This window comes from Phaenicophaeus curvirostris, chromosome 7 (genome assembly GCF_032191515.1).
Source record: "Phaenicophaeus curvirostris isolate KB17595 chromosome 7, BPBGC_Pcur_1.0, whole genome shotgun sequence".
In the NCBI taxonomy this organism is placed as follows: domain Eukaryota; kingdom Metazoa; phylum Chordata; class Aves; order Cuculiformes; family Cuculidae; genus Phaenicophaeus; species Phaenicophaeus curvirostris.
Genome location: NC_091398.1, coordinates 31,699,942 through 31,716,370, shown reverse-complemented (window position 1 = coordinate 31,716,370; position 16,429 = coordinate 31,699,942). Strand labels below are relative to the sequence as shown.

Here is a 16,429-nt window from a genome sequence, read left to right as displayed (position 1 = left end):
GTGTGTGTGTGTGTGTATGCGGGTTGTGTGTGTGTGTGGATGTGTGGGGGGGGTTTGTGCGCACACGCAGATGTGGTGTGCATGGGGGGGGTGCAGATGCGGGGGTGTGTGTGGGGTGCGTAGATGCGGGGTGTGGGGATGCAGATGCGGGATGTGCATGTGCACAGATGCAGGATGTCCCTGTGTGTGTGCAGATGCGGGGAGAGTCTGGGGGTGCAGATGCAAGGTGAAGGGGCTGCAGAACAGGCCTTATGAGGAATGGCTGAAAGAGCTGGGGGTGTTCAGCCTGGAGAAGAGGAGGCTGAGGGGAGACCTCATTGCTCTCTACAACTACCTGAAAGGAGGTTGTGGAGAGGAGGGAGCTGGCCTCTTCTCCCAAATGACAGGGGACAGGACAAGAGGGAATGGCCTCAAGCTCCGCCAGGGGAGGTTTAGGCTGGACATTAGGAAAAGATTTTTCACAGAAAGGGTCATTGGGCACTGGAACAGGCTGCCCAGGGAGGTGGTTGATTCACCTTCCCTGGAGGTGTTTAAGGCACGGGTGGACGAGGTGCTGAGGGACATGGGTTAGTGTTTGATAGGAACGGTTGGACTCGATGATCCGGTGGGTCACTTCCAACCTGGTTATTCTATGATTCCATGACCCTTTCTGTGAAAAATGCGTGTGTGTGCAGATGCGCGATGTGCGTGTGTGCGGATGCCGGGTGCGGGTACGTGTGCAGCCGCGGGGCGCCCCCCCCTCCCCGTTCTCCCCCCCATCCCCGTTCTCCCCCCCCTCCCCGTTCTCCCCCCTCCCCGTTCTCCCGCGGTGCCCGCTCCGCGGTGGGACGGGGCGACTCCTCCTCTCTCGGCGGGGCGGGGAGGTGGCCGCGCACCCTCGGGCACACAGACACGCAGGCAGCAGACAGACAGACAGACAGACACGCTCTCCCATCCCGTCCCGTCCCGGGCGCCCCCGGGGCAGCTCCGCGGCGCCGCCCCCGCCTCCTCCTCCTCCACCTCCTCCTCCTCCTCCTCCGCCGCCGCGGCTGCACAAAAGGCGGCGGGAGGGCTGGGGGAAGGGCCGCCCGCACCATGCCCGGCCCAGGGGGGCTGCCGGCCGCCCGCCGGGCCCCCCCGCTCCTCCTCCTGCGCCTCCTCCTGCTGGCCGCCCCGCTGCAGCCTGGCTCAGGTAAGGGCCGTCCCGGGGTTATCCCCCCTCCCCGACCCGCGTCGGCGCGGGTTACGCGGTCTCCTCTCCCCCCGCTCCGCGGGGAGCGCATCCCTGCGCTCTGCCCGGGCGGACTCGGCGTTCTCCGCCTTCGGAAGCGCGTGTGCTCCTCGCTCGCTCGCCCCGCGCCTCAGTGGGACCGGCTGGAGCGACTTCTAGTCAGTGGGAAGACGCTTCTAGGCATCGGGAAGAAATTTCTTCACGCTGAGGGCTGGGAGGCGCTGGCACGGGGTGCCCAGGGAAGGTGTGGATGCTCCGTCCCGGGAGGTGTCCGAGGCCGGGTTGGATGGGGCTGGAGCAGCCCGGGCTGTGGGAGATGGCTGGGGTTGGAACTGGATTTGAGGTCCCTTCCAACCCAAACGGCTCTACGGTTCTGTGCAAAGCGCTCCCCTGGGGTGTTTATCTGAGCAGCGTGGCTGAATTCATCGGGTGAGGACCAGCAGCAGAAAGCCACAAAGTGCTCGGGGACGTGATTTCGTGACTGATGGGAATGGTTGGACTCGAGGATCCAGCGGGTCCTTTTCAACCTGGTGATTCTATGATAAGCGTTGTCCGCTGGTGCCCATCTCCACGCTCTGGTCTGGTCTCGTTCCCCCACGCAGCCCCTGTCATAGAATCATAGAATCACCAGGTTGGAAGAGACCCACCGGATCATCGAGTCCAACCATTCCCATCAATCACTAAACCATGTCCCTCAGCACCTCGTCCACCCGTGCCTTAAACCCCTCCAGGGAAGGTGACTCAACCACCTCCCTGGGCAGCCTCTGCCAGTGCCCAATGACCTTTTCCATGAAAATTTTTTTCCTAATGTCCCTGGGGCTGAGCTCACAGCTCCTGGACACTCTCAGAGGCCGCACAGTTTGTGACTCCTCTCTTCTTGGAGCACTTATTAAAACTTTTTTTTTTTTTTATATGAAGAGAGCTCACAAAATGCCCAAGTCAACCATTCCGGTACTTACTGTCAATGCTTAATGTTTTAATGAGTTATCTTGAGAAGAGGCTCGCCTTAGAGTGCTGCGGCACGCGACTGCAAAAACTCCGAAGAGGTTTTCTTAGCTTTTTTATTTATATATTTTCTGAGTCTGGTCCTTAACACTGATGATTCAGTAGTGCAGCAGGCCATCTTGGGGATGAGGCTGTTAGAACACTTTATTGAAAGCATAAATAAAATTACTTTTTATTCACCCTTAGCTGGATAAAGAATCAAGTACATCACTTACATCACTTTTTTTTCTTTTTTTTTTCCCCCTCCTCTAAGCAAGCCAGTACATTCATCTCAGTTTGAGGAGCTGCCCAAACTAGCATTTCTTGCAGAACAGGTTTAAAATGAGGTCTGATTGCCTGGAGCATCTTTATAAGTAAATTTGTTGAGTACCTTTCATGAGTTTCCTCTCTTGCTCTGCATCAGTAATTTGATGTGTTAAAAGCTCAGCTGCCTAGTGGGATGCACTGTCTTCCACCACTTTTTTGGGCTCTGCTGTGGCTCAGCCCAAGGGAAGGATTTCATTTGGAGATGCTCTTTGTGCCTGCTGGACACTGCTCTGCAAAATGTGATAAGGTACAGGGCTTAGTCAGCGTGAAGGACCATATGTGGGGTGTGGAGCTCATCAGTCCAGAGGGTGTGGCTAATTTTCCTTCAGAGTAATCCCAACTAAATCCTGGATGAAATTTTCCCCATTACGAGAAATTTGAAGTTCAGGAGTGGTTTCATTAAATGTAGCAGAATGAAGGAGCAGACTGAGTTTCTTGCAGCAACCTGGTGACTAGCCTCAGCGTCTGGAAGAACCTGGACTAGTTTGAACATCTTCAGGTCTGTCCTTTGCCTGATTCAGGATAGACTGTGTGGAATCAAATGCAGCAAATACTTGAATATGGAAAATCCTGCATGTTTTTCCTTCAACTCAAAAAGCTAGAGTTTCAGTCCAAAATCAGAGGGCTTCATAAAGCTCTGTTTTCACAACAATGCTGGAAATGATTTGGTGTTGCTCCAAAGTGGAAAGAAAAGCATATTTGGAAACTTCAAAAGCTGCCATCAGGAGGAATGTCACCCCATGGTCAGCCACAGGAGCGTGGGCTGCCGCGAGGCTTTGGTCATAGCACCCTGTGGAAGGAGGAGATCTTGGTTTTCATTCAGCTATTACTGTTACTAAGTAAACTCTCAAAAATCCAGCAGTTGGGAATGGAGGTAAATATTATCCTATTTCCATGCAGATGGGCAAATGAAGCTGTGGGAGAGCCAGGGCTGGGTAGCCAGGGTGCAAATGCAAGTATTTGCTTTATAAAGCCCAGTATTTTGCTGTGTTACCCAGTGCGCCACTACCAGAGCAGCAGCTCTTGAGCAAAAGCTTTCAGCTGTGTTGTAGGGTTTCAAAATGCAACTGTTAATCTATGTGCAAATTGAAACTCAGCAGAACAAGTCACATTTTACTTTGTATTACATGTTGGTGTTCTGAGCTCTTGCAAGGTCCATGGGCTGGAATATAACTTCTGAGTGTGAGCAAGGAATGAAATGACTGGGTATGTGGTAACAGCCAGCCAAAAAAAAAAAAATTAAAAAAAAATCAACCCCTTAGAAGGCTCTTGTTCAGTATGAATGAGCCCAAGCAGCCTGTCTGAATGAGAGCTATAGAGAAAGTCCAGAGCTTCGTGCTCTCGGGTTAGAGTTAACCACCTTGCAGGCAGCAGAGACCCTTCGGTGCAGGGATCTGACACAGTCATGCCTTGGCGATGACTGAGAATTACTGAGAGGACCTACTTATCTTCTTTTTGCTTACAGCCTAGGGCACGCTAAGTTTTCCTCCAGCTGTCCAGTTGATTCACTGCTTCCTGCACTCACAGCCCAGCCCTGTACAAGAGTGACCCAGGCACCCACCGCTTTTCATTTTTCAGTGCAACATGTACATGGGATGCAGCAAAAATCACTTTTCCAAAGCTCTTGGGGCAGAAAGTTCTTGAGATGGGAGGAAACTCCATGTGACTCTTCAGCAGCCATCAGCAAGTCTGCATAATCTGCAGATTATATCCAGCAGCAGCATGGTGCAACGGTATCTGCAGATGCAACTGGGTGAAAATAGAGGCCTGACAATGCTTTTATTGACATTTGGGATGGAAAAAATAGCAAATTCAGAGTTGGAGCCTGAGGCATTGTATTTGGAGCACGCAGCCTCTGTGCTGACTCCTGGGTTGAAGATTTGTTTAATCAGTTATTGACAGTAAAAGTTAATGCTGCACCCAGGGGAGCTGGGGCATCGATGGTATCGAAGGGCACATTCATCGCCGCAGGCATGCTTAAACAAGCTGCTGCATTCAGAGCTGATACTATTGATGTTTTCTTCAGCTTAACTAGTGTGGTTCCACTTTATTTTTAAAGCCCAATGCCCAAATTGTAGATTTCACAAGTGAAACTCGCTCAGTGCACCAGCAATCTAGGAACAAATAGGGTCACCGCAGTGCTGGTTGCTGCTGCTTCATTGGGCGCAGAGCCCTTGCGGATGTCATGGGCAGGGAGAGCCCTCAGCTTTGGTGCAGGGCAGCATCTTCTACCCTGTCCAGACTTGGATGCACCCCAGTACAAGCAGCGGACCAGCTTAACCTGGATATCCTGTGGAAATGACTCCCGTAATCAATTTTAAGTCATTTACTGTAATGTGAGTCCACTATGAAAATCACCTGTATGGAAGGGGGAGGTGGTTATCTTCCAATGCTGCTTTATGATGATAATTTTGGGGAAGGGAACTCCGTGTATTCAGCTGAAAAATTAAAATTATGTGCCTAGTTGGACTTTAAAAGTCAGCATCCCAGGGGGTTTCAAACAGACACCTCTGTATTTCAGGCAGTTCAAATAACTATTGCATTCCATCCACGGTAACGGCAGTGTTTTATTATGAAAATGAATAGATGAACTCTTTGATTAACCAAAAACCACTGAAAAATAGGGAAGAGTAGTCGCCAGTCATATTTTGGTGGTTCTCGGCCCCCCAAAATCATTTTCTGACCTTTTTGTTTTTCTTGGGGAAGGGATGTTTGCTGGGCTTTCATTTTTCTTACAGGTGAAGTGAAGTTTGTTCCTTCTCCAGCCTTTTAAGCTTCTGGGATGTTCTTTGCTTTTGACGCTGTTTGAACTTACAGTTGTTTAAGAATACCTCAGAAGACTCCTGAGTGCTGTTTTGGACTGAAGTAACCATTCTGCCCACCTCACTCTCTGTTGTTCTCTCTTGCTGAAGGTCTCAATCTCTGCACCAGTGGAAGCGCCACGTCCTGTGAAGAGTGTCTCCTCATCCATCCCAAGTGTGCCTGGTGCTCCAAGGAGGTAGGTGGGCATACTTTTCTATCTCACTTGCCTTTGGTAATGCAGGGAGGGAGCTATTCCCTCCCCTCACCTGTTCCTGACCCGATCCTGTGCCGCATGGGGTTGGTGAGGGCAGCAGGGGCTCCCATGCCAAGCGTGTTTCGGATGTATGTGACTCTTCAGCTCTTTGACAATGTAGGAAATAAGTCTCTGACCCCACTGGCCTCTGCACATCCTCAACAGAGCAGCACTGTTCCTTCAGTCCTTCCATCCTTTCAATTACCTTCTTGTTTTCAATGGATGCAGGGTCCCTGCATGGACTCTGTGTTGCATGGAGCCTTGTTTGGAAATGCTCTCCCTAAAAACCTCCAAGCTCTCGGCTGGTGTCCTGCTACGTGTTCCTTGCTGCGTGGCCTGGCGTTGCACGGACTCTTTGTCTGTAACAAAGATGATTCTCCCCTCTGAATCTATTGTGTCATTTTGGCGGACAACCCATGCTTCTGGCATCTGTGTCGTGCCGTGGCAATGAGTTACAGAGCTTAGCTACGTGCTTTGGGATGGAAATGCATCCTCATGTTGGTTCTGAAGCTCCTCGCCCATAATTTAATTGGGCCTCCTTGGTCTGTGGGAAATTGCAAATATTTTTCCCTGCTCCCTAAGAACTACTCCTTAAGGACTACTCGGGAGACTGTAGAGAGAAGGATATACTTATTAAATATACATCTTATAATGTATGCATTATTTCTGGAGAACAAGGTGTGTGAAAGACCTGGTAATGTCCAGTGCATAGATAGCTGTTTGCCTCGTGCCTGCAACTGTTTTAAATGTTTAAGAGAGAAATGTGGGTGCTTATGGATGCATGCAAAGACCCTGCCTACTTGCAGGCACAGCTGCTGTGCCAGGAACCAGCTCTGGGCTATGAGAAACCCCAGAGCAGTGGATGATTCTGAATCTCTCAACAGGCATGGCCAGGAGTGATGCTCTCCTGTTCCCTGCTGACCCTTTTTTCTCTAGTGTGGTTGTCCTGGTCCCATTTTGGGGAGGCAAGCTGTGGGGCGGAGCACACACTTCACCTTCCAGATATAGCTAGGGATACTGACCTGAGGATGCAGGCACTGCCCGTGTGCCCCTCTGCTGCTCCCACCCCTCTTCCCAACAGCTCTGCCTGGAGTCAGTGCAGCCCTTCGGGGTGGAGTGTGGGGTTGGAGATAGAGATGGGTTGAGGGGGGGCTCCCAAGCCCCATGGTTTGTCTAGGTCTCAGGAGGTACCTGGCCTCTGACTCTCCAGGACTCTCTTACTGGGTTTTTACTTGTAGGCACAGTCTCAGCTCTCCCAGGAAAACCTCCTGATGCTGCTACCTAACAGTGTAATGGCTTTCATAGTTTTTTTTTTTCCAGCAAGACAAGTGGTGTGCAGAAGGGAAAGGGTAAAGCAATAGATTCCACTTTTGAGACATCTTGTAAACAGCTGTAAGACCTCCTCTTCCAGCCAGCTAATCTACGGTGGTGAGACTGGATCCAGGAACGCTGGCTATTAAGCCATGGGTACCCAATAGCTTGCTTTTTTTGGTTTGTTTTTTTCTTCTTCTTCTTGGCATCAAAAGGCAACTCGTGCAAAATGCTGCCAGTGGAAATGTTTGTCTGGTGGTCGCTGTGACCACTAATTGTATGGCAGCCCATGGGACTGGCAGCCTGACCCTTATCTTGCAAACAAGAAAATTACCAAAAAAAATAGTGAGAGCCAAGAAGGAAGACAAGTGTTTACAGGGAAGTGCTGTAATACTTCCTGACCTTTAGCCTGCAGCAGCTATTTAAAAATACATTTCAAGGTGTGTCGTGCCAAGAGCTATGTGTTTAAAAGCTGCTGTCCCCCTTGCATGCTGCATGCTAAAACTTAGCAAGATCTTATTCTAATTCCGTAATTTTTTTTTTTTGAAATTACTCTCCGAAACTCTTAATTATCTTCTCTAACTGAGATCATCAGGTGAGGTAATAGGATTGCAAAAGATACCTGGAGGTTTTGACTTCAGAAGTTTTAAAGTGATATTATAAACTCTTAATATCCACTTTCTTTGCATAGTCATTTCACCACCTTACCTCCCTTTCTTCTGCTGCAGCCTCGTCAGGTACGCTTATTAAACTGCTTTTAGTCTGTTCTCCGTAACTATTTCCATTAGCTGCATATGTTGCTCAGTGGTGTATATACCAGTCAAATTCTATTGCTTTGCTGCTGTTTTAAGTATCACGGCTAAGCTATTGGAAAGGTTCCCACAGATGCTAGTTATATTGTGGTAGAAACATGAGCAGCTGATGACTGTGTATTTTCTGCTCCCTTTGCTTTTACTTAACAGATTGGGAAGCAAATTAAGCTAGCTGTTGTCATCCTTATAGACAGCAATTAATAATTCCATCAGGAAGTATACATAGTAGAAGCCTGTAAATATATATAGTATAATCCTATATATAATTATCACAGAATCACTAGGTTGGAAAAGACCCACAGGATCATTGAGTCCAACCATTCCTATCAATCACTAAACTATGTCCCATTATGTGTATTATAATATGTATATATGTATTATATAATATACATTTCTACATCTCTTGTATATATAATATAGATATACACAAAATATATGATTATTATTATTATATCTTCCTGTATACCTCCCCATATATAATATTTCTCCCTTTGGGGAAAAGCATCACTTGGCAGTGCCCTCATACCTGTTTGTTCTTTGTCCCTCTGCATTCCCAGCAGTGCCAATGCTGCAAGATGTCCCTCAGCTGTGGGAGAGGAGCAATTTGAGCAGGAAAGCTGTGTCTCTCAGAGGTTGTCATGCTTCATGCAACCTTCTCCAGTATTGCATCCTCTTGCATCACCCTTTGTGCTCCCAGATCCAAGCTCCACGTGACCGTAGAGGAGCAGAAGGTCTCAAGCGTTCAGAGGCTGCAAACAGGATTTAAGAGTGCACAAAAGCAATTCTGTGGATACAAGGAGCCCTATGCCAATGGCTTTCCAAGTGGGATAAGGTTCCCTGTGTTTACGTTGCTTTGAATTGTGAGGATGTGTATAGATAGATGCTTACAGCAGTCAACATGCTATAAACTTAAAACTGCCACCGCCTGACCTGTTAGTACAGGGTGGGTCATGTACCCTCAGCTTGAATCAATCTCTGTTCAATTCTGCTTGTGTTCAGCATCTCTGCTTCTCTTGGAGAGGGTGACGGTGGATGAGGTGATTGTAGCAGCTTCTGGTACCCAGCGGCTTCGGAGCCTGCAGGGGCTGCTGAGCTAACCCCAAGACTTTGGGCTGTTGGAAATTTGGAAGCTGACATCAATTCTGTTGGCTAATGAAAGAATACCTAGAAAGATGGGACTTGAGTGGGGTTATCTGTTTAAATGGTGCTTGAAAGAGAAGGTATGGATGTGTGGCCTTTACTGCTGCATGAGGGAGCCTTGAGACAGGGCTGTTTGGGGTAAGTACGTGATTCTTGGGTGACAGATACTGCTGCAGCCTTTCTATCCATGCTGGTATCTGATGAGACTCCCCAGCTTCTCATGTAAGCTCCAGAAGAAGTTGACAATGGCTAGATATTCCCTGAAGCCATGCAATGCCAGGAATCGCAAGCACAGAGCAGCAGGGCTTTTGTCAGGAGAGAAAAAGGGGGACAAGGGGCAAAATGACATTTAGGACTCACACTGCTGGTGAAAGACTGTGGCTGGAAACATCGTGCTGGTCTGTGGCCTTATTGTGATCTCTGCAGCAGCCTGTTTTTATAGAGTAGGATGCTCATTGCTTTTTTTGGGGTGCTGTCAGACTGCCCTGGCTCATCAGGCTTGCTGGGGACAGCAGGGAGCTCTGGAAGTGGCTTCAGCACCATCATCTGAGCTGCCAAGAGGGATGTAGGGATTTGTCTTGTTTGTTAGGTGTGTGCACACCGTGGGTTCATCCGTGCATTAACTCTGTGGATGCATTTATGTGTGTGCAGGGAAAATAGAGGTGTATATTAATTTCCTTTTTGAATAATTGAACTAAAATTTCCCCAATAGCACCTTCTGCTTTCCAGCAGATTGCTTGTACCCCATCCTCTCCAATCTCAGGAATGCGTCCCTGGAGAATAAGGAAGGAATATCAAGCATGTTCCTAGAGGGAACATGTCAATTTTTTTTTAAATCAAGAAAGCAGGCGTATTTCTGACTGAATTACTGCAGAACCGAGTTGATTAAAGCAAAAAATGGTAGGGACGTGTCTAGTCAGGAGTTAGATACTGTCAGTTAGTGCTATTCTCCATTTTTATAGCATGAACCAAGCAATTTGTCTTAACAACTGTCAAACTGATGAGCATGTAATCATCACACTGCTGTCTCCATTCACTCTGTCCACTTGTGTGCTTTTGCTTTTGTGAGCTTGTTAGCAGAGAGGCTGGACCGCAAAGTGCCCACCCGGGTGTGAGCAGCCAGCGTTGCTAACAAGAACTGGGTGGGATCTTCCCGAACTGTTGCTTCTCTGTGGCAAAGCAATGCCCCAGACAGTTTCTGCTTGCTGTGGGGTACCTGCTGCATTTCTCACTGAAGCAGACATGCAGGCAGATGGTCAGCAGGTATTTGGGCGCATCTAATTGCTTAACTAACTGTGCGGCGTCCTCTGCTCAGGGAGAACTGGAGTTTGCACCAGTGTTGCATACCTGAGCCAGTGTAAGGCTGCCTTTTGCTAGACCGTTCATGAATTGTTTGTATCTCAGTGTCATACTTGACTCTTCTCATCCTTTTTTCCGTAATTTAACCTCTGGGAACCTCTATTTTTTTCTGTTGCAGAAAACTTTGTGCTTGAATTGGATGGTGTCTGGTAGCCACAGTTTTGGCTTTGGGTTTTGACCTGTGGGTGCATGTGAGGGGTGTTTGCAGGGTGCTTTGGCCCTTGCTGGGGCTTTCCCAAGGCCGCTGTCACTTCCCTGCTCTGTGTTTCTTCTCACCAGTGTGCAAGCAGACAGGCTTGCACACACATGAGCACCCTGTCCCGAAAAAAAGCTCCTGGCAGGTCCCATATGGGGATGCTCCTCGCCCTGCGTGCCAGCCCTGTCTTGTCCTCAGCGTGTGGATGCTGCTTTTCTTAACACCACTTGCTGGGACGATGAACATCGGTATAAACAGCACCATATCCAGAGCCATCTCCCACGGTGTTACGAGCTTGACTGCTAAAGAGTAGCAGCTGGGGAAGGAAGCCGCCATCCTCTCTCCCTGGGCTGCCTGCCCCTCCTGGCTCGTGTTCTGCTACCTCAGCCCCAGCCAGAAAATGAAGCCTTAATTCAAAGCCCTTTGAAGTTGAGTCTTTCCGTGCACTTCAAGAGGCTTTGGAGCAGACCCCAGGGAGGACTGTAAATGCTTGATAAAGGCTGCAGTTGCACGAGCAGCCTTAAATATTGTCCTATTTGTATACTTCTCTCCAGTGTTAATTCCTGGGGAATAATTAAAGGTTCCCAGCTGTCTTCCTGATGCTGTTTGTGTTGCTTTTTGCGCAGCCAGTGTCCCTTCTAATAGGTGGCCAGCAGAAATGAGCTGGCAGAGGTGCTCACCTGGACCCACGGTCCAGGCACTAGGCGAGCATCTTCCCGTGGGTGCCCTGCTGCTGGATGGACCAGCCCGGGAGGTCACCTAGACTTGCTGCCTTTTCAAACCACATCTGAGATACTTTTCTCCAAGGCTACACTAGATGTGCTACTCTGAAAGGCTGTGTATTGTTTTCAGTTTTGTAAGGGATTCTGGTTTTATTTTTGTCGTGCTGGACATGACTTAAATAGTCCCAGCCCTGCTTTTTGGGAGTTCATCTGTTTACATGATGCGTTCCAAGAAATTCATGTTCACATCCATCCAATATGCTGTCGCCTTGGCTGGATCCCACCGCTGAATGCTGGAATGCAAATCTCACATTTTTCAAATAGCGGTGGGACCTTGTAGGGAGAAAGTGCAGGAGTGTGTCTCTGTCTGTATCCCTGGGCCCTGTGGCCCAGGCTGTCCTCAAGAAACCTTTGGAGCACCCCATGGGCTGCAAAGCCAAGATCTGTCAGATCTTGATATCTTCCCCCATACTCTGCCATGCCAGAGCATCAGCAAAAATTGGGCTTTATTCAGCCCCACTAGGGTTTTTGCCTGCACAGCTGAAGAAGGGTTTGGCATGGCTGTGAGCATCTTTTCTCTGTTATTTCATGTCATTTTAGTCCATCAGCCCTGGAGCGGAAGACAGCTGTCTCTATTGTTTAGTACAGAAATAAGTAGAAATCAACTGTTGAAAAATCAAAAAATCCAGTAAGTTTTGGGCGTGCGACTTGCTCCCCTTGGTGCTTTGGAAGAAAAAAAACAAAACACCACATTCTAACAAGTGGACAGTTTGCAAAAGGCCGCATTGTGCGGCCGGTTGTTCCCAAGTGCTGCCCCGCACAAGGCTGCATTGTACACCACGCTTCGGGCTTGCAGCGAGGGCTGGAGCTCTGGGGACGGGCACTGGAGACTCCCTGCCATGGCAGCCCATCCTCCAGGAGCTCCAGGAGCTGCGCTGCTGCCTGCCCCTGGCTGCCTGCAGCAGGACTGCCTTTTGACCACCTCCCATGCAGGCTCTCCTATCTCCCTTACTCTCCAGCAAAGCTCCCCAGGACAGCCTGCCTGGCCATGCTCCACCTCAGGGACCACTTGCTGTGGTCACTTTTTTTCTTTATATCGTGTGGCGGTGTCGTACAAACATCTGTAATGCGGAGGTGTGAGGGAGCGGTGGACACATGGTACTTGTCTGGGTCCGTGTGTTGTCTCACCTGGGAAAGAGGGTGCAGGTCCCTGGAGCCACCCAGCCTCCAGCTTCACATCTTCACTTGGCTCTCTGGGTTGGTAGGTTTGTCCTGCTTCCCATGGTGCCTCTTCCCTGAGCTCTCTTCTTTCTTTTGCAAAGCTCCTTCAGGGTGAGGCATGTGTGAAAAATAACAGCTTCTCCCCTTTTCCCCTGAAAGAGGTGCCAAGTGGTGGTCCAGGCACCAAACCAAACACTTTTTCTTCTTTTCACAGGGCTGGGAGCAAGTGCTGCTGCTGTGGCTGAGGTGAAAACCCATGCTTAGTTTTCTGCAGTGGTGGTCTGAGAACAAATTCAATTTTCAAACCCTCTCAGCATTTCTATTCTAGTAGATCCCTTTGACAGGCTTAATGCAGACTGCTTTTAAGTATAACCAGCACAAGTGATGCCAGCTTCGCCTTGTCATCTCCTATTTGCTACAGGTATCAGCATGTCAAAACAAAACTCCTGCTATGGGATTGATGTTTGTCCCTTCCCTTCTCTTTTGTCCATTCTTCACTTCTCAGGAGTTTGGCAGCACGAAATCCATCACATCCCGGTGCGACTTCCTGCAGAACCTCATCGAAAATGGTTGTGCTGGAGCCATCGAAAATCCCAGCAGCAGCATCAACGTGGTGAGGAACGTCCCGCTGAGCAGCAAGGGCTCTGGCCAGACCCACCTGGACGTCACACAGATCATGCCTCAGAAGGTCACCTTGAATCTTCGTCCTGGTGAGTCCCAACAGCTGTGAGACACAGGCTAGGGGTGAGAAAAGGTAGCAGGGACATGCCGGGAGCATGTTACAACTTCTGACCTTGTAGCCTCTGAACGTCAGTGGTGCATCACAGACAGGTTCTTCAGGACTGAGGTGTATGCTCTGTATGAGACGACACTGCTATTATGCAACGTCAGTGAAATCCTACCCAAAGCTGTTACCAATAGTATTCTTAACTGTTGCATGTGTTTAAAAGGAACCTGCTCAACTTAAAAAATGTAATCACTGGATGGAAGGAGTTAAAATAACTTTGGATCCTCCACCAAGCTGACAGTACTTGACTCTAAACTGAGACAGCTCCTTCTGTAAATTGGAAACAAAAATGCCTATCTGTTTTCTGTTGGTATGCGAAAGAGCCTTGGGATCAAGGCAGAAGATGGGGATTTGAACTTGTGACTTAAGCCTTGGACTCTAGCCAGATCCCTGTTTCATTCCCCTGAGCCATCGCTTTTCTTCAATCTCTTCCTTTTAATTAAAACTTACGAGGGAAAGGCTGGGCTGAGCAATGCAAGCGTGCTTGTTATCAGAAGTTTTTGCATGGTGGGGAAAGGCTCTAATGTGGGTTCAGAATTCTTGCAGAAATTTGGCAGCTGATATTTCTGCAGGGGAGGAAAAAAAGCTCTTTATTGCAAAGTTAAGAACCAAATATAAAAGCTTGATTCATTATAAGCAATTGGTGTGGGTTTCTAAAGCTTACAGTTTTGTGACAGCTCTTATGAGTATACAGAAAAATGAAATATGATGTTTTGCTCAAGAAAAACAGGAGCTTGAACTGATGCTCACACTATCAGTGCTCTCCCAGAGCCCAGCGATTGCTGCAGGATTTTTTTGTTTTAATTCTATGGGTTCGATAGTCGTAATGTCTCTTAATTACCTTGTCCTCAGCAGCATGACTGCTGTCATCAGTCAGACCCTCAAAGGTAAAGAAGTTTTCCTTCAAAACCTTAAAGCAGGTACCCAAGGGTGTAGTCAGCACGGGATGAGGGGCTGGATGCATGGCTTCTGCAACTCAATGTTGCTGATGAAACAGATTTGCTCCTTTAAAAAAAAAAAAAAAAAAGGAAGTTGTTACTAATCCTGTTTCTTGAGGCAGTTCCTGGCAGAAAGGGCTGGCTCAGCTTCCACATCTCGCCTCCCACAGACCCTCCTTCATGCCCAGTGCCGGTGCTCAGCAGATTCCCAATTCACAGGAGTGCCCCTGCGGTGATTCCCACATTGAATCAACAAGCTCCCCTCCCTGTGCTCCTCTTGCAGAGCATCAGAATCATCGCAGGAGGACGAATGTACCTAGATGTTTATAATACTATCTCCCGTTTTTGCTCTCTTTGATGTTGGGCAGCACTCATTCTTAGGGTTGATGACTTCCTAAACCCTTATATTAACATCCCTAGTTTAAATTATTGGTTAATCCTTGAGCTTGTGAGCCCAAGACAAGAAGAAGACAATGTTGATTTAATTTTGGGCATGAAGGGTGTACTATTTCAAAGATGAATTCACACAGCAGTCTGTGGCAGTGGTGATCTTGTATTCTTAGACCGCTAAGCAGAAGCAGAAGGGAGCGAATTGTCAATAGGTTGATGATCCCACCCAGGCTGTTTGATCTAAGAGTCCTGTGGCAGAAGTCACACCCCCAAATATCTGCCCACAGCTAATTTCCAAAGGCCTTAAACTGATACCCCTACAGGGTAGCTTTGAGATCAAACATTTAGTTTTTATAATATTGCTTTTTAATCTTGGGTCCAACTATAAAGCAGCATGTCCTGGTTAAATGAAAAATACAAGTGGTTTAAAAGGAATTAAAAAAAATAAATAGATGTGAGTTATGCTGCCCATCAGGCTAGGAGCCTCACCAAGCAGAAAAAACCAGCTTTTCTCGGATAAGAATGATTGTTGAGTTTGTATTCTTAAATTGGCCCAAAGCAGTTTTTCCGGTTTCTGCACTGCCTCTGTGTGACAGTATCCAAGAAAAATTTATGAATTCAGTTTTAAGTTTAAAGCTTTTCAGTAAAAACCCTAAAGAGATGATGATGGGGATGGTGCGTGGAGAAAGAGGGAGGTGGATTATCCCTAGAAGTGTGAGAGTAATACTGTGCACAGAGAATAATAAATTCTTTTGCACTTGCATCAGTGATATTTTCTCTGAGATGATCGATTTGTGCAGTTAGGAATGCAAGAAGAACCAGACCCCAGATTCTGTTATTTTTTATGCTTCTCAGGGACTAATAAATCCATAACTATTAAGAGGAAAAGGTTTGATCAGAGCATCCCAAAAATCCTTTATGGCACAGGAATTCCTATCTTAGGACCAGCTCAGGAAGAGCAGCGCTTTGGAAGCGGAAATGTTAGGGAATGCAGAAGGACACATCTTCTTTTTCTGAAAGGGCTGGGTATTCCAGTGGGTAAAAATATGTAGGAATGAAAAAAAATAGGCATGGGAATGAATGTTTTTTAAACACATTCTTGCAGCACTGAATTAAAGTCAAGCTCACCGTCATGGTGTGTTACCCTGCAGTCAGTGCTCACAGGTTTGCGCTACATAAATGATGTTTTTCTTTGTCCCCTCACAAAATGCATGCCAGGTACAGCATCAGGCCCACCTGATTTGATTGAACTGCCTTGAAGGCTTTGCGTACTATAGCGCCAGTACTGAGTTGTGTTCTGCTGCACACCACATCCCAGTGCTGTGCTGAGAAAGTCCTGCTCCTGATGGAAAGGGAAGCCAAAGACAGTATGGACAGTATGGAGGAATACTTATGGCAAGAGTTTCTGGCTTCCTACAGCTGGTATCTGGGCGATACCTACATGCATCCAGAGAAGAGCAATGAAGCTGGTGAGGGGGCTGGAGAACAGGCTTTATGAGGAACGGCTGAGAGAGCTGGGGTTGTTTAGCCTGGAGAAGAGGAGGCTGAGGGGAGACCTCATTGCTCTCTACAACTACCTGAAAGGAGGTTGTGGAGAGGAGGGTGCTGGCCTCTTCTCCCAAGTGACAGGGGACAGGACAAGAGGGAATGGCCTCAAGCTCTGCCAGGGGAGGTTTAAGCTGGACATTAGGAAAAAATTTTTCACAGAAAGGGTCATTGGACACTGGTTGATTCACCTTCCCTGGAGGTGTTTAAGGGATGGGTGGACGAGGTGCTGAGGGGCATGGTTTAGTGTTTGATAGGAATGGTTGGACTCAATGATCTGGTGGGTCTTTTCCAACCTGGTTATTCTATGATTCTATGTGCACATTTGTGGCCAGTGGCTCCACAGCCCTGCCCCTGCCAGGCGGGGTTGTAGCAGACTGCAGTGAGGACCAATTACTTGTAAGAAAGAAGCCCTGGCTTGGAAACAACCCT

The 16,429-nt window shown here is 48.1% G+C and overlaps 1 protein-coding gene across 1 annotated transcript in view; it reads left to right on the top strand.

The window, feature by feature from the left end:
* Positions 1 to 1,053: 1,053 nt before the first annotated feature.
* Positions 1,054 to 16,429, top strand: part of ITGB5 (integrin subunit beta 5) — a 61,376-nt gene continuing 46,000 nt past the window's right edge. The window contains exons 1-3 of the mRNA XM_069861469.1: positions 1,054 to 1,171; positions 5,434 to 5,519; positions 12,843 to 13,047. Coding sequence (XP_069717570.1) covers positions 1,075 to 1,171; positions 5,434 to 5,519; positions 12,843 to 13,047 — 388 coding nt within the window. The 5' untranslated portion in view covers positions 1,054 to 1,074. The remainder of the gene's footprint in view (positions 1,172 to 5,433; positions 5,520 to 12,842; positions 13,048 to 16,429) is intronic.